The sequence below is a fragment of the Colletotrichum higginsianum genome, chromosome 8, assembly GCF_001672515.1.
Source record: "Colletotrichum higginsianum IMI 349063 chromosome 8, whole genome shotgun sequence".
In the NCBI taxonomy this organism is placed as follows: Eukaryota; Fungi; Ascomycota; class Sordariomycetes; order Glomerellales; family Glomerellaceae; genus Colletotrichum; species Colletotrichum higginsianum.
In genome coordinates this window covers 1793677-1809858 of record NC_030960.1, presented here as the reverse complement: position 1 = coordinate 1809858, position 16182 = coordinate 1793677, and the positions used below count along the sequence as shown (strand labels likewise).

At 55.5% G+C, this 16182-nt stretch overlaps 7 protein-coding genes across 7 annotated transcripts; 3 read left to right on the top strand and 4 right to left on the bottom strand.

Annotated features, from left to right (window-relative positions):
- Window positions 1–80: 80 nt before the first annotated feature.
- Window positions 81–1432, bottom strand: CH63R_11508 (Tetratricopeptide; the record flags this gene model as incomplete). Its single annotated transcript, XM_018306482.1, has 3 exons — window positions 81–180; window positions 261–1294; window positions 1430–1432. The coding sequence occupies 3 exons, from the start codon at window positions 1430–1432 to the stop codon at window positions 81–83; spliced, it is 1137 nt and encodes a 378-aa protein (XP_018153323.1).
- Window positions 1433–2130: 698 nt separating this feature from the next.
- Window positions 2131–3617, bottom strand: CH63R_11507 (Ring finger domain-containing protein; the record flags this gene model as incomplete). The annotated part of the gene is made up of 2 exons (XM_018306481.1): window positions 2131–3018; window positions 3075–3617. 2 exons carry the CDS (start codon window positions 3615–3617, stop codon window positions 2131–2133), a joined length of 1431 nt encoding a protein of 476 aa, XP_018153322.1.
- A 2712-nt stretch (window positions 3618–6329) lies between these two features.
- Window positions 6330–7578, top strand: CH63R_11506 (Glycosyl hydrolase family 16; the record flags this gene model as incomplete). Its single annotated transcript, XM_018306480.1, has 2 exons — window positions 6330–6423; window positions 6536–7578. The coding sequence occupies 2 exons, from the start codon at window positions 6330–6332 to the stop codon at window positions 7576–7578; spliced, it is 1137 nt and encodes a 378-aa protein (XP_018153321.1).
- A 2504-nt stretch (window positions 7579–10082) lies between these two features.
- CH63R_11505 (EC34 protein) lies at window positions 10083–10695 on the top strand (the record flags this gene model as incomplete). Its single annotated transcript, XM_018306479.1, has 3 exons — window positions 10083–10340; window positions 10437–10577; window positions 10660–10695. 3 exons carry the CDS (start codon window positions 10083–10085, stop codon window positions 10693–10695), a joined length of 435 nt encoding a protein of 144 aa, XP_018153320.1.
- A 1185-nt stretch (window positions 10696–11880) lies between these two features.
- CH63R_11504 (uncharacterized protein) lies at window positions 11881–12573 on the bottom strand (the record flags this gene model as incomplete). Its single annotated transcript, XM_018306478.1, has 1 exon — window positions 11881–12573. The coding sequence occupies one exon, from the start codon at window positions 12571–12573 to the stop codon at window positions 11881–11883; it is 693 nt and encodes a 230-aa protein (XP_018153319.1).
- A 126-nt stretch (window positions 12574–12699) lies between these two features.
- CH63R_11503 (uncharacterized protein) lies at window positions 12700–14208 on the bottom strand (the record flags this gene model as incomplete). Its single annotated transcript, XM_018306477.1, has 1 exon — window positions 12700–14208. One exon carries the CDS (start codon window positions 14206–14208, stop codon window positions 12700–12702), a length of 1509 nt encoding a protein of 502 aa, XP_018153318.1.
- Window positions 14209–15034: 826 nt separating this feature from the next.
- On the top strand, window positions 15035–16150 carry CH63R_11502 (Mynd finger family protein; the record flags this gene model as incomplete). Its single annotated transcript, XM_018306476.1, has 1 exon — window positions 15035–16150. The coding sequence occupies one exon, from the start codon at window positions 15035–15037 to the stop codon at window positions 16148–16150; it is 1116 nt and encodes a 371-aa protein (XP_018153317.1).
- Between the last annotated feature and the right edge of the window lie 32 nt (window positions 16151–16182).

Sequence of the window (16182 nt, the reverse complement as noted above, 5' to 3'; positions counted from 1 at the left end):
GTGCCGTCAAGCATCATGCGGCTTCGCGTTTATCAAAGGCATATCTCTCCATCCTCCTCTCTTCGTACTTCGAAAAGCTTCTAAGCAGAGCCTCCGCGGCCGGCGCCGGCACCTCCGCCAGGGGCACCACCAGGGGCGCCACCAGGGGCACCACCAGCACCACCCATCATGTTACGGGCCCTGTTAACCGACCGTCAGTACTTGCTTTTCCCTCGTGACCAAGTAGAGCGCGCCCGAAAGGAAGGGAAGGAGAGACTTACATGTCGGCAATGTTGGGGTCGGACATGAGAGAGTTGAGGTCGGGCATACCTCCACCGCCGCCGAAACGGTCGGCCATCTCGCGCAGGCGGGGGTTGCTCATGAGGTTGCTCATCATGTCAGGGTTGCTCATGAGGTTCTGGGCCATGCTGGCGAACATGGGGTTGTTCATGATCTGGCTGAAGTCGGGCATGCCGCCTGCACCGCCCGCGCCGCCACCGCCGAGCATGCTCGCCAGGCTGCTCAGGTCGGGCATGCCAGCTCCAGCGCCGCCGGCACCACCACCTCCGACGCCGGGGGACTGGCGGGGCAGGTCGACTTCCTCGGCCTGCATCTCCTCGACGCGGCGCTTGGCCGTCTCGAAACCCTTCTTCATGGCCTCGCTGCCGCCGGAGCCCTCGTACTCGATGCCCTTGCCGTAGGCCTCCATGGCGCCCTTGGCGTCGCCGAGGGCGAAGCGGGCAAGGCCGAGGCGCGACCAGGCTTTCGTGTAGGCCGGATCGATGGTAACGGCGGCCTCGGCGTCGGCCTTGGCAGACTCGTGGTCCTTGGCGGCGGAGTGGGCGGCGGCGCGGTTCGAGAGGAAGACGGCGTTGCCCGGGTTCAGGGCGAGGGCCTGGGTGTAGAGGGCGATGGCGGAGGGGTAGTCCTTGGAGGCCATGGCGGCGTTGCCGCGCGACTTGAGGGCGTCGGCGTCCTTCTTCTCCTGCTCGGTGGGGACCTTGGAGGAGGCGGTCGCAGCGGCGTCAGCAGCGCCCGCGGCAGCGGCACCGGCCGAGGCACCGGCGGCGGCGGCGGGGGTGGACGCCTTCTTGAGCTTCTCGTAGACGGAGTAGATCTGATGGAGGTTCTGGGAGCCGACCGAGTCGGCGAGGAGCTTCTTGTCGGTGGGGTCGACCTTGAAAGAGTCGGCGATGCACTGGATGGCGACGTCGATGGAGTCCTTGTCGTCGGCGGGGACGGTGCCGTCGTTGACCGAGGTGGAGAGGAATTCGCAGATGGCGACCGCGAGGCGCTGTTTGGTTGTGACTGTCGCCTGTTTTATTGGGAGGTGGTCAGTCAGCCCATGCTCGAAGCCCATTGAGGTTTCCACCACCCTTCACCCCGCTCTCTCTCTCTTGCCGCTGTTTGGGGGAGGGAGGGGGAGGGGTAGCAGGGTGGGAAAACTTACCATTGTGAAAAGGCCCTTTGTATTTGTTTATCTACCGAGGGAAGGGGGAGGCGAAACAAGCGAGGGGTTGGTTCGGGACGAGGGAGAGAAGGGGTATCAAAAAACACGAAGTCGGCTTGGAGGGGGGAGCTGAAAGTAGTGCAAGATGGGAGAAAGACGAATGCGATGTACGTGTTGGTTTTTTTTGGGTCCTGAGCGCCCCCGGAGTGACGACGATTGGGTTGGGTTGGCGGCTGCTGGCGTGGACGTTCCTTCTGTTTATCTGACGTCTCTGTTTGGCTGGAAGGTTCCAGTGGCCACGGTGAAGGTGGGGGCGACGGTTTGCGGCGTTGGAGTTTACCCCGCCGATTCGAGAGACGCATAGGCCTCGATTTCATGCATTTAGGCGATCATGCATGTACACGTTCATCACAAGCGATTGCTGGACCTTGTCCTCGTGGGTTGCTGCACTCGATGAGACGGGCTGGGTATTTGCGCTGATTCATAGTCTGAAGCTACGTATGAAATGAACGCTCTAGACCGTCGCCGTCCGCCATGCTAGGCATTTAGTCATACAAAAAAATAGTGAAAGGTAAAGAAAGCATCCCTTCCTAGCCGTATCCTGGCCACCGCCAACGCCGATAATATGCTTGTGTGTGTACTGTGTTGTGTGATATGTATTCCGCTTACTGTTTCTTTTTTCCCTTTTTTTATTTCTTTTGTTACGCAGAAGTGGACGACGCGGCATGATTCCTTAGGCGGTCCACGTTCCGAACTCGGCGCAGAGGCTTATTCTGGGCCATACGGTACTTTGTGTAGAGTCGGAAAGCGTCGCGCAGGACGATGTACATGCAGCCGCCGACGAGATTCCTGCCCCATTGGTCCTGCAGCAGGCCAGTCCGCACCTTGAACCGACCGAAGCCACCCACCGGCGTGGTCCAGTGCTGGGGCAGCACCAGGCGGAGAAGTTCGCCCATGCCGGCCGAAAGCATGGGCAGGAGCAGCGTGCTTGCCAGTGTGTTCGTGACATCCCGGAGACTGGCTTGAATGCCTCGCTGACGAGGGGCCGCGGGCGCCGGTTGCGCGGGCTGCGCAGGTTGCTGGATCGCCACCGGTTGCTCGTTCAGGTGAGCCTGCTGCTCGGCGATGACATCCGCGACCTCCCTGGCGGCGTTTTCCCTCTCTGCCGCTTCGTCTTCGAGCGGCTCCACGAGAATCTCGAGATGCGCGACGCCTTGCTCTTCACCCATCTCGATCTCCTCGACTTCGACTGCCATCCCAACCTCGGGGATGTCCAGCATGTCGATAGCCGCATCGAGCAGACCCCCGACGATGCCGACGTTCCTGTCATCGTTGTTGGCACCGTCATTGTTCCCAGCGGGCCGACGCTGACGGTTCCCTGCGGGTCTGTTGTTCGCTGGCGGTGGCGGTGCCACTGGTTCGGGCAGGCCTGCCATCCTGCGCTCCCACTTTTTCTCGTACGGGGTGACGAACTCCTGGTAGAGATTGTTGTACACAGCTCTGATGTAGGGGAAGCACGCCGCGGCGAGCTGGGGTGAGGGGGGCCAGGAGAAGAAGTGGTCGTCGCGCGCCATGTGAAAGACGCCATACTAGATTGTGTCAGTGGGGGTTGCCCAGGAGGAACAGGACGCCGGTGAGAGCCTACCAACGCAGCCGCGGGCATGAAGAAAACGTTACCCAAGACGGGGAACGACTGGCCCAGGATCAGGGCAGGCGCAATCGTGGGCAGGATGGCAACGTGGATCCAGTTGACCATGGGTATGCCCCGTGGGTTGTTGTCATTGAAGAAAAACCGATAGGTAGCCTCGGGCCCAGCGAAGACGCGCACCGCGATGTTGCCGTACATGGCGAGGCTGACCCAGGTGCCGGCGCCGAGGCCCCCGAGGATCAGTCCGGGCGACATCTTGCTAAATGTCTTGTAGATCCGGTTGTTGAGCGCAAGGGCCGGGTCGTAGGGCTCGTCGACGTTGATGACGGCCTTGCAGACGGGACAGCGGATCTCCTTGCCCTCGCGCTCCAGCTCCGTCACCCACTGGATCATGCAGTCCTGGTGGCCCTCGAGGGTGCAGGGGCACGGGTCGACCCAGGCGGACTCGGAGGAGCCGGACTCGTTCTCATCCATGAGACAGATAAAGCACCGCTTCTCGTCATGTTGGAGGGTGGCGGGCGGAGGCGACACGTCGGCCATGCTGGCGGTGAGGCTGGCGGGAGCGAGGGTGAAGGTGGTGGTGATGGTGATGGTGATGGTGATGGTGATGGGGGTTCGACGTCGATGGTCGGGGCCGAGCGCCTCGTGTGCCCGAGTTTGGGACAGATGGAAAGGGCGCAAGCAACGCGATTAGAAGAGGGCGGGGCTAGCGCATGTTAATATACGGGGGGGATTGGTGATTTGCAGCGAATACTCTCGGAGTACAGGAGGCAAGCAAGAAAGGAAAGGAAGACCAGCAAAAAAAGTGAGGTTGCAGCGGCGGGAAGATCGTGGGGTTTGGACGTGTGGTGTTTGCGGGCAGGGCAGCCTGATTGATGATTGACTGCTGCTCTGCTCGTGGATCGGCAAGCTTGGACCACTGTGACATCAACCGTCTAACGGTGAGAAAGAGCCGAGGCGCGGAGTGGTGCGCTGCGGTCTGTGGCTAAACGGGGGTTCCAGTGTGGCTCAGCCTTCGCTGTGTGGCTGTGCAGCTCAGTGACAAAATGCTGCATTGCCTTGCACGAGAGGAGTCAAACGTAAATCTGTTCAAATTGTATAGCTCCTTATCCCCAGTCTTATTCAAATCTTCATCTTTCAATCTCAGGAATTGCAAGATTTTCGTAAAGACGGTTGACCCAATTACGTTGATTCTTCTTGTCTGGGACACTGCTAAAAACTGTCGCTTTCACTTCGAGCTGGGAAACATGACTCAAGAACCGTCGAGGCCGCACGACGCTCCCGTGCACTCCAGTCTTCACCATCGTCCCGTTTTCTCTCATAGCTTCTTTGGTTTAGCTTCCGAGCCATCTTCAGACGGCAGTCGTCGTGGAAGTTGGTCTACAAGGGGCGGCGAACGCATCGAGGGCAGGACGGTGTATGGACGGCAGTCACGCGCAATGGGATGGATGGTTTGTCGATGGGATTGACCGGGTCATACTCTGTGGATGTTGGAACCGATGAGATGGTACCTAGCCAGCCAGCAACCAACTACATATGTAGTATGGACTTTTCCTGAAGCATAAAGCCGTAAATAAAGGACCCGCGTTTTGGTTGCAGACGCTGTATTTTCTCGTGGTCGTTGTGGCCGTTGTTTGTAGAGGCACAGTTGCCGTGGTACGTTTGGTGTCGCTCAAACGTTTGGCGCCATCAGAGGCCGGTCACCCGCACCCATGATCCCACCGGTCGACGAGAACGAGGACGTCCCGCGAGCGCCGGAAAGCCGCCCGCGGGCGACCGGGCTGAGATCGGCACGATTTACGTGCCAACCTCCTTGAGATCCGGATTGGAGGCAGCCTGGCGCAATCTTCATCCCCCCGTTTGCAGATCTGCCGCGCTGCCTAGCCCTCCGACCGCTGCGCGGCGGCTCCTGGCGGGATGGGGGGCGGGATGCCACAGTCCACACGGACTGTGGGCGTTCGGGGTCCGACGATGCCCTTGCAGATGTCATGTCGCTTGGCGGGTTTAGTGCGGTCGACAGCGCCAAGGTAGCTGACCACCGGTCTTAAAGTTCGACAAACAACTCGGTGATGGGGGTTCGGATTTGATTGGAACCCGCTGTGACATACATACAGGTAGACAAAGATACAATCATTTCGGTGATTGAGTCCGAAATGTGCACAGTTCAGTAGGATGTCCACTGAGCTTAAAGGCATGTTTCGTCCGAAGAGCACCAGCCTGGACAAGGCGTCGATCAAGAGAAATCTGGATTTGGCTTTTGCCTTTTGAGTTTTGGTGGCACTTCTCCGCTGAGAACCCAAGGATCATGTCTGAATCGTCTCACGGGGACGCGGCCTCCCACCTTATTTTTGTTGGAGTTTTCGTTCTGTTACTCAGCATCGTCTCAACCCCTTACTCACACAGTGGTTTAAGAGTTCGAAGCTGGGAGAGAGTGTCGAGGGAGTCAGCAGCCCAAGCCACCCATGGCCACCACCACCACCATCATGGAGAAGCGGACGGACTTCAGCCACCGAGGTTTGAGACTCGAGTGTTGGTCATCCCCGTCTCACCATCCTAGTTCTCATCGAACGGGGCCTCGTGCCGGGCGGTCCCATTGGTGCCTCGTGGACCTGACAAGCCACACTACAGGAGAGTATGCTGGCTTTTTATAGCATGAACGGCCTCCCGGCACGGCACATCGGATGGTGGGCGGTGCCCGGGGAGACGAGGTGTGGATCGGCCAGGGGAGACTGGGGAGGGAGACGCACTGTGTAGTGTACAGCCACCCGCCCCTAGCACACGCGTCACGCCCTAAGAAATCCCCCCCCATCCCCCCCACCAGCACAGTGTAGGGCGAGTGAGTGGCCGGTGTTTGTGCCTTGGCAGCATCCTCAAACGTACGTCAGCCTCCTTGAAGTCGGGGTGACATTGGCTCTCCAGTCGGTGGTTGGTTGGTTGGCTGCGGACGGCGTGAACATCGATTGGGGTGGTTCTCCTAGTCAAGCTCAAACACCAGGTATCCATGTATACTGTATGGCTGTCTCTCGTCGATTCTTCTTCCCCTTCTTCAATGGAGCCGGACGACCCGCATCAAAGTAAGGGGGCGGGTTCCGTTGTTCATTCGCGGTCCCTTTTACCAAATAATACTCTCTTCCACTCACTCTCTTTTCATTGTCCTTCAACCCCCTTTGTTGTTCTCTTCTTACCCGTATACTATCGTTGAAGTGAATTGTTAATTTTGGAGGGGTCTTCCTCGTCGTAACATCACACACAATGGCTTTGTCTTTCGTTCGTCAAGCGTCACTCGTTGCGCTTCTCGCAACCTCGACTCTAGCTCAAACTTTCACCGACTGCGACCCTACCAAAAGTAAGTTTTGAACATGCCCACATGCAAATAGAGGGTATTCCAGGGTCCCGCCGTTGTCGCTCTTATCTCTTTCCCTCTCTGAAAGTGTGTTTACTGACATGAGATCACGTAGAAACATGTCCCGCCAACGCCGGCTTGACCAAGAGCAACTATGAGGTCGACTTCACCAAGGGCGCCGACAATGATGCCTGGTCCGTCACGGCCGGCAACATCTCCTACACCTCCGAGGGCGCCGAGTTTACCCTCAACAAGAAGGGCGACGCCCCGACCATCGAGACGTCGTGGTACTTCTTCTTCGGCCGCGCCGAGGTCGTCATGAAGGCCGCCCCCGGCACCGGCATCGTCAGCAGCGTCGTCATCGAGTCCGACGACCTCGACGAGGTCGACTGGGAGTGGCTCGGCGGCAAGGACGCCGAGGTCCAGACCAACTACTTCGGCAAGGGCAACACCACGAGCTACGACCGCGGCGCCTTCCACACCATCGCCGCCACCCAGACCGAGTTCCACAACTACACCATCGACTGGACCACCGAGGCCGTCACCTGGTACATTAACGGCGCCCTCGTCCGCACCCTCAACTACGCCGACGCCCTCGGCGGCAAGAACTTCCCCCAGACCCCGGCCCGCCTGCGCCTCGGCATCTGGGCCGGCGGCGACCCGGACAACAACGCGGGCACCATCACCTGGGCCGGCGGCGAGACCGACTACACGAAGGCGCCCTACACCATGACGGTCCAGAAGGTCGCCATCACCAACGCGAACCCGGCCAAGTCCTACACCTACGGCGACATGACGGGCGACTGGACGAGCATCAAGATCGAGGCCCCCGGCGCCGCCACCGACGACGGCACCAACTCGGGCCAGAACGACACTTCCTCCGCAGGTAACACCTCTTCCTCTTCTTCTTCTCCCTCCACCGCCACCGAGACGCCGTCCTCTGGGTCCCCCTCGCCCTCGGGCTCCCCGCTGAGTAACTCGACCGCGACAGGATCCACGCTCCGCCCGACGGTCTCTGCCACGGCCACCCAGTCCGGCTCGGCCGCCAGCGCGACCGCCTCGACCGCCGCCGCTGCCGGTGGCAAGTTGCTGAGCGGCTCGACCGTCGGCACTGGCCTCTTTGGAGTTGCTCTCGTTGCGATGGCTGGTCTGTTTTAAATGAGATGTGTAAATCCTTTGGGGGGGGGGGGGGGGGGAGTAGTGTGTATGTAGTTCTTCCATCACTAGTTAAATAATTCAGGACGAACTGTGTCCCTTTTTTTTTTCGGTCATTTCGGTTATGTCGAACAAACCCCGGGACCCGGTCCGCAGAGTGCTTCGTCCCATGGCCGGGCTACTCCGTCACTTTTTCCATGCCCAAAGAAAGAAAGAAAAGCCCGCAAGGAAAGTTTGAGACTAATTGAGAATGCCTCTTCTGTCCTGCGCATCTGTATGAAATTTCCTATTGTGGTATGGCAGTAAGTTCTTTCAAACCCCTGGGCCTGGTTTTGCCGCAGGGTTAGACTAGGTAGCTTGACCCTAGTCCAAACGTTGACTGGCTGGAGTGAAGCCTGAGCACGATGTACTACTGTGTATCTACATGAGTAACTAACTACATACATAGTGCTGCTGTGAAAGTAAGTGTGGCTGCACCTCCACATTCTATCTGACATAGAGTTTAAACTTCCGCCTGCAACGACAGCGCTCCGTATAAGGTCTCAACGCCGACAAGGAGTGTATTCTACATTGTAAGGTTCCGGTCCCGGCGTCGCTCAACTCGCTAAAAGCAAGACACCACGCCTTTCGCATCAACTTTCATTGGCCGATGCGGGGTTTCTTATTCTTCATGTCCGGGGACGTTGCCTTCGAATCGTCAATTCATTGAAGGATCTGACTGCCGCGTTACTGCCTTTCCTCTCGCTCCGAGTTCACGGGTGAGCACTTTGGTTGTCATGCCAATGTCCCTAAGCCAGGGGATAGCCCTCGGGTCCCTTCGGCGAAGGGGGCTAGAACATGATGGGTTGAATCGAACACTGAAGATCACTTGTCACAAATACAAGATTCTGGTGCGGAACAGTCCAGTCTGGCCATTGGCCTAAACCTTATATCACTGTTCTTCTCACCCTTCCCTCGATTGACTCGGAGACATCCGGAAGCCTCAGGGCCCCTCCCCGTTACTTTATCCTACCGGCCTCGAGTCTACAGGGTTGAAAGGGCTAAGTTTTATGCCCCCTAACGTGTTTACCAACTCTCCAACTTCATGACTTGCGGAGTTACAGTACACCCTCCATCCTTTTCTCTTGCTAACAGACCAGAAGTACTGCGAATGCTGGCTAAACCCAAATTAGTAGAGGCGGGTTGGATGGAAAGTACCTGAGTAAAGGTATATAGCTTCGGCCGGATACCATCGTGGAGAGACAGCGCATGAGAAAAAAATTTCAAATACATTTCTGTCGAGACACGGATACTGGCTCTAAAGCCTTGAAGTTCCGAACACCCCCGGCGTCTAGACGAAGAATCCAACATCGGACCAAGTCGATCCCTGGAAGAAGCTTACTTGGAAGGAACAACCCTCCCCCTTTCTATTGAGTCAAACCCGGGATACCTGTACACTCAGTGCCAGCGGAGTTGGTTTGGTTGTGCATATTCGTCGTAATGCTGCGTGCCGGCTGCTTGGTTTCATCGAGAGGGCGACAGACTCCTGCTCATGAGTCGAGAGGCGCACATGGGAAGCAGTTTTTTGTTCAGCATGGCAATCATTGCCAAGGGGGTTTCCCTATGCATGATTACACTCGGATAGTTGTATCGGCAATCTTGTCGATGTTCTCCGTCATTGTGGGAAACCCTGCGAGACTCCATCCACGGCAACAGGGCCAGGCCTCTAAGTCGAACCTAGGCCACATGCATTTATCGGTAACTGTGTCCCCGAGTTTCCAGACCGAATCAAAGCCGCATTGGAGCAATCAACCGGTTTCCCGTACAGTAATTACTCCTCTTCTTTGAGATGTTCGGAGCTCATCAGCGCGATTTTACTCGGCGAATCCGAAATGAAGCCTGGCTATCGTGGTGCTTGTCAATTTTTCTTCGTCTCACAACAAAGTCAGTCTCCTTAGTTTTAATGCCGGAGGGAAATCTCCAGCATCGAGGGTGTTGCTCGCGGACTGAGGCTCCGCAGCCGCCTCGCTGAACAACTGGTCAATGGCGGCCAGGATCTACCAGAGACGTTAGGGTCAACCAAGGTGCCCCCGCAGATGATAGCAGAAAGATCACGACGCCGAGGTCCACCTTGAGTAGTGTTCTAGCACAGTAATTTGCTTTACGCACGACAGATTCGACCGAGCATTTTGTGCATGAGCTTGACGACTTGGCCAAAAAGAAAAAAAGAAAAGAAAAAAGAAAGAAAAAAGATGCTTTCTTCGGCCCCATGGACAGAACGCGACTCGTTGTTACCCCGGCCACTACCTTGCTGAAGTGACACCGCTCAACAGGGCTACCTGAACAAGCCATCAACTTTGCGAGTCAACCTCTTCATGAAGATCTACAGCTCCAGATCTAGATTCGAAAGAGGAGCAGTTCTCCAGTTTCGTAGCTGGAATCGCACCTCCTCATCAGCAATCTAATTGAGCTTCGTCTGGTGTCCCGACCAATGCGGTTCATCCGATGACGATCTCCATCAAGACGAGATGCGTATTGTTGTTGTCCCTGCGACAACATCTTGTATAAATCAGCCCATTCCTCCCGTCATACTGATGCTTTCTGATCTCAACTCACCAGACAAGCTTCTTCTCACTCACACTCGTTTCTATCCAACTATCTACACTCCCTCTTCCCACAAAGCCACCCTCACCCACTCCCTCAAAATGCGTACCGCTACCGTTACCGCCGCCTTTGCGTCCCTTCTGATGACTGTCGCAGCCGCCCCCCAGGGCTTCAACTGCCAGGTGAGTTACCGACTAGCAGCGACATGAACCATGTCGAGGTCACACCAAGCCAAGGGGGAGGGGGAAGCTGACCGCCGCTGTTGCAAACCACTTTAGTCCCACGGCTTCTGCACCTACAGCGACCCCAACTGCAACTTCTGTCTCAACATCGCAGGCTCCGCGAAGCTCGACATCTGCCATCAGTTCAACCCCGCATACACCAGCGCCCCGGGTGACATCAGTCGCGGTCCTTCAGGTGTAAGTCATCGCCAGAGCGAGGAAGAACTATTGCGGCTGCGGGTATCGACGGACGTGCTGACTCTCTCGACACCTTACGCAGGCCGACTTCCAGTGCATGCTTACGTGCTGCCTCTAAACACGGACGACTGTGGTTCGTATTCTGTGCCGCTGCCGCTGCTCGAGTCTCCCAGTGTTAAGTTAGTTGCATGAGTACCAAGGCCGTGGAAAGAGTCGAATGAGTAGAGTAAAGCGAGTGCAATATCAAAAAAGAGAATTGGATCTACTTCCTGGCATGAAATATCCTGTGATGTTCCCGTACTCTCGCCTCGGAGATGGTGTTCATCGGCATCAGACGGGCATGTGCTCTCAAACAGTGTCCGGATTCAAAACCGCTGGCATCCAGTCCAATCTTGTGTCCAGACCCATTTCGGACGACAGGAAATTTGGTTCTGGGAGAGGCATTTGGAGGTGTTGGCAGTATTTCACAGGCTGGAAATCAATTAATCGATAAGTTGGCGATGGCTTCGTTATTTCGGCTCGGCTATGAGGAGGAAAGGACGAGTGGGCAAGGGCCCCTTGCGGCAGCCAGCGAAAAAGGGTGGCTGCCCAGAGTGGGGTGGATCGGTATTAACTCCGATTTCCCCCCTAACGCCGATCCCGCAAACGAACAGAAGGTATTCACAGTGCTTGGATCAGTGACCCCTAACGAGAACTGCTGGGATACTGACTGTTATGCTCAGACTCGGCTGCAGTTCGGTTCGGATGGTGAACCTTCCACATTGGATTGAGCTTGTGTATTGGACCAGGACGGGGAGGAACTGTGCAGCTGTCCGCAAGTGCTTACTCATACCTCTTCAATGGAAAGCCGCGAGACATTGCGAATGGCTTCCTTTTCCTCCAGACAGAGGTAGCACAACAGATGTAACCCTTTGTTGCCCCTTGATGTAAATCTCCAGTAGCACTAAACATGACCACCAGGGCCTGGTTTGCCGCAGGTGTCTACGAGCGCCTTTGTCTCCTACTCGATCACCGGTCAAGTCAAATTGTGAAGATCAATGTTACACGAAAACTAAAACTTTGTTGCAGAAAACTCCAATACACTATTACACTACTCTATAACCAACTATTCCGACCTCACATGATGCCTTTCTTCCAGTCCAGGCTTCATCGCGCTCCAGCTGCTCACAGACCGCCAATACCTCAAGATTCCTTTCTCCCCATGGACTTTTTGGCTTCCAATAGGGAGAGCCAACGAAGGGAACACCTGAGTATGTGTCGTCGGGGATAAAGGCGTTCGGTGGGGGTGTTTGTTTCGTTCGGTTTACGTGCTCTCGGTTGGCGACTCTGGAAGCATACTCTTGTTGAAATTCTCAAGCATCTCATCGACTTCCTGGATCACGGAGTGCTCCTCCAGGGCATTTTCGAGCCTTGACTGGGCATCACCTCTCTTGTCTGCCTTGATTTGTCTGTATTCATTGTCAATGGCTGTCTTGACAAGCTGGTCGGCTGTCATTTGGATTTGAGACATTCCGTGAATGATCGTCGATGCCTGAGTGGTGAAGCGGGAAAGCGCATCCTGTCGGGCTTTTTCGATGCGTTGCTGTACGCGCTCGCGTTGAGAATCTCGAACATCGCTGACAATGGATCTGAGCTTCTGTTTGCTCAGATGGTGAGACTGTACATCAGTGTCGTCTAGGTGCGTTCCCACGACGGCGGTATCATGCAAGAGCGATGAGTTGGCGTCATCATCTCCCGAACCAGCTTGACGCTCCGTATGCTGACCATCCCGTGCTCTGATTGGAAGCGAGCCGAAGGGTTCATGAGTCTTGCTTCTGGTGTTCTCAACATCCTGCGCTTCCTGTTCCTCTGCGATCGAGCTGAGAACTTGAGTCTCTTCGGGCTTCTCCAGGTCGCGAGCATGGATTTTCCCTAGCACCGTGACCGGGTCAGGATCGAGAGTCACAGATCCTAGTGCCGAGCCCGTTTCGGACGAGAGACTGGTGGATGCAATCATTGCTGGGTGCAACGACACGGAAAAGTCAGAGTCCGAGTCAGAGTTGTCGGATATACGGGAGATAGGCGAGTGGCTGGCCGGCTTAACCGTCCGCTGGCTGGACTCCTCGATAGAGACCGCGCCCTTCTAGAGCGGATCCTCGTGACCAGAACCGCCTGCCTTCTGGGCCTCCTCGTGGCTCTCAGCCGCCTCTGTCGCTCCCGTGTCAGTAGACTCGGACACGATAGCCTTCTCTTCTCCCACGGGCATGTTGTAAGAGGTAACGTTTGGAGAAGATGTTTCTTCGATTTGTGAGGCGGTGGGGTTTGGTTCGATGACTGGTTCGCGTGTTTTCTGGGAATCCTCGTGGCTCTCGGCTATGCCGGTCTCTTCTGCTTCCGTAGGCTTGATCGCGGCAGTCTTCTCCCGCAACCTGCGAGCGGCAACCAAAACAGCTGCTCTCGCAGCAATTACAGGGTTGCGTTCGATCCGATCATTGTACTTTTCGTTATCCGCGAAAGGGCCGAACGTACTCATCAACCATCGATCCAATGGGCGACATCTTTCGTTCTCATCAGGTTGCCAATCCGAGGGAAACCAATGGCAAAGAAAGAATAACCGCAGCCTCTTGTAACTAAATCTGAAGAAGGGGTGAATGGGCTTCGGATAGTCGGCGAAAGAGTTGCGCGGCGGCTGACGAAGAGGGTTAACAATGGAGTCTTTGTAGCCAACGAGCGAAACACGCGGTCGTTTCAGTTCCTCGGATCCGCGGCGGAAAGACAAGACGATGTTTTCCGGGTAGATGCAGGGGTGGTTGACACCGGCCTTGTACTGAACGACAACGTCGGCCAAGAGATCTTCTATCACGCCGAATCGAGTGGCCTGGTCCAGCTGCACGAGTGCCCTGACGTCGTTGTCAATTCTCAGACGATCGCCAATGTAGTAGTATTCGCCGTCTTCGTTGGTCCGCAGCAGTTTCTGCAGGCAGATGCCGTCAATGTACTCCAAAGCGATGACACCAACATGTCGAGTGCGGCCTTCATACTCGAGGTCGGTGGTTTGAGCCTCAGCGGTCCAGCAGCCGAACCATTGAGGCGCGACATGGGGGCTGCCTGTGAGGCCGTGTTTGTACAGAAACCCATACGCTCCGACCTCATTGCTCAAGGCCATGTCTGCGCGAGCGGTAACCTTCCACTCCATGTCGATGGCACTGACGTTCCGGGGAAAGAACATGGGGTCAAAAGCTTTGATGAAGATGATGTCGTCGACTGCCGGATGTTGGTGATCATCGTTGCTGTTTGAAGGGACCTGAAGCACCTTGCACTTGAGCTTTTGAGTGCCGGGGGTGTATTCTCCGAATCGGTCAATGCCAAAAAGCTCGAGGATTTCGACCTTCATCTTTTTCGACTCGTCCTTCTGAACCTGACGGTCGAGTCTGTGCGGTTGGTTTCCCTCTTGGAAGACCATCGCCAGACGGGTAAGTTCCCTGTCCTCCTCTCCCTGGGCTGTAGCTTCGTCCTTCAAATCTGGCGGCATCCGGTAGTACTTCCACCCCCAAGGTTTCGGTGCTTTGTGCGGTGTCAAGCTTAGGGTTTGACCAGGAGAATAGAGCTTCTCATGGTCACGAGAGAGGGTGATTTCGTCAAGAAAGGGCATCTTGAGAATTGTCGAGTGACGGGAGAGCGTCGGGAATCAAGAACACTTTTCGGATCAAATGATTTGTCGGATGAGTTGTCGGATTCGGATGATAATCAGTCTGCCGACTCGTTGGATCGAGTGATGATTCGGACGCTTTTGCGTGATGTAGACTTTATGCTGGGTTAGCTTTGTTTAAAGGGCAAACCAGGTTATCTTACACGACTGTCCAGATCGATGAGAAATTCGGGAACTGAAAGAAAGGGAATGTCGAAGAAGCAAATGTCGAAGAAGGGGATATCAAGGTGTGAATGATGGCGGTAAGAGAGAGGAGGAGAGGGAAGAGAAAGGTGAAGTGAGACGAGTTTAAGACGAGTTTATGTACCCTTCTCACAGCAGCTTTTCAAACTGATTTTTTCACGTGACAAAACAGACTTTGCGCAACGGAAGGTACCTTCAGCCGTGGCTTGGTTGCCTGATGAGATTTCACGTCGTCGACCAGAAAATAAATTTTCTATTTGAACTTGCTGGCTGCCGAATACCTTGATGGATAGAGTAGTTGATACGCTCAGTCGTCTGAGGAAGGCCTGCTCCAGTTGCACCTGCCTTCGCTCTGTGTTACGCCACAGGTAGGTATCCACCAAAGTGCGACACCAGCCAGGCAGGCACCCTCGAATACCTCGAACCAGGCCAGCTACCACCACACTTTTTCCTTCACAGACGCATCGCACCGATCGACTCGGATTACCCAAAATATCCATCGCTGCTTCTGTGGTTAGTGAAGCCATTTCACTTCTTACTATTAGACTTTTGCTAACGACTCAGTAATAGCAGCCGTCTCGACGCGATGTCAGGTCCTATGGAAGGAATCGCGGCATCCAAGCCACCCATCGTCCAGTCGATCCTCAAAGATGACCACCTGCCGGTTGTCATAGCTCGCGGAAGTAGAAAACTGCATGGGGTGAGCGACTCCGCTCGGCACTGTCGGCTGCCGAGTCGTCTGATCCACGAAGAGGATCAAGATTGTTACGGCAAGAAAGCCAATGAGTTTGTTGCTGCAAACGATTTCCATATTCTCGAAAATCAGACCGTCACGACGCCGGACCCCAGCCTGAAATTTCACTACACTGAAGCAGATTGCGCAAGAAGCATCGAGGCACACATCAATGACCCGGTCATGAAGACCATCGTTGCAGGCTACCAGAGCAACAGAGAGACCAAATTCTTCGACATAATCTCCCAAACCCAGAATTCCACCACAACGGTGATCACTGGTGCTGAGCGTATCCAGCCATCCGACACGCCTGGCAAGATCACGCTTATCCCGGATTGGAATGCCGAGTGTCGACTCACTCAGGAAGACGGCACAGTAAAGACTTCTGCCCTCGTTATGGAATACAAAAATCGGAACCTACTCCCTTGCAAAGACTTCGAGGAAGAGGCGAGATTGGGTGACAGCGAGGAGTACCTCGAAATTGCCACGCAGGCTTTGGTCATGCACCCTTTCATCCAAAGCCCGGATGATATGCCCGACTCCTCATCCAACCCTTGGGATGAGTACATGGCGGACGATCGCGAAGAGGAAGGAACCTTTTCCGATGAAATATCCGAAGGGGACGTCGAAGAAGTACTCGAACCGGCTTTAAGAGAGGCATCCACAGATGCACCGGAGGGCACGTCGGTTGAGCCCCCCCAAACAACCGTCCTCGGCTTGCCGCCTCCTAGCCGCTTCAAAAAGCTGGTCAAAGCTTGTCTCACACAGGCAAGTTCCTACGCCCAACTAAAAAGGGCTCGCCGGGTCATTATGAATTGTTGGAACGCAATTATCATCCTTCATTTCCGCGATATGGACATGAAGGAAACCGCAATCGAGCAGCTTCGCGCAGGCCCCGGCCAAACATGCTCTATTGTCATCAAGAAAAAAAACCCCAAGGAGTTTCCCCGTCAGGTTCTGGGCGCCTAGTTGTCGTCCATTGACGAGGGACGTGATTGATG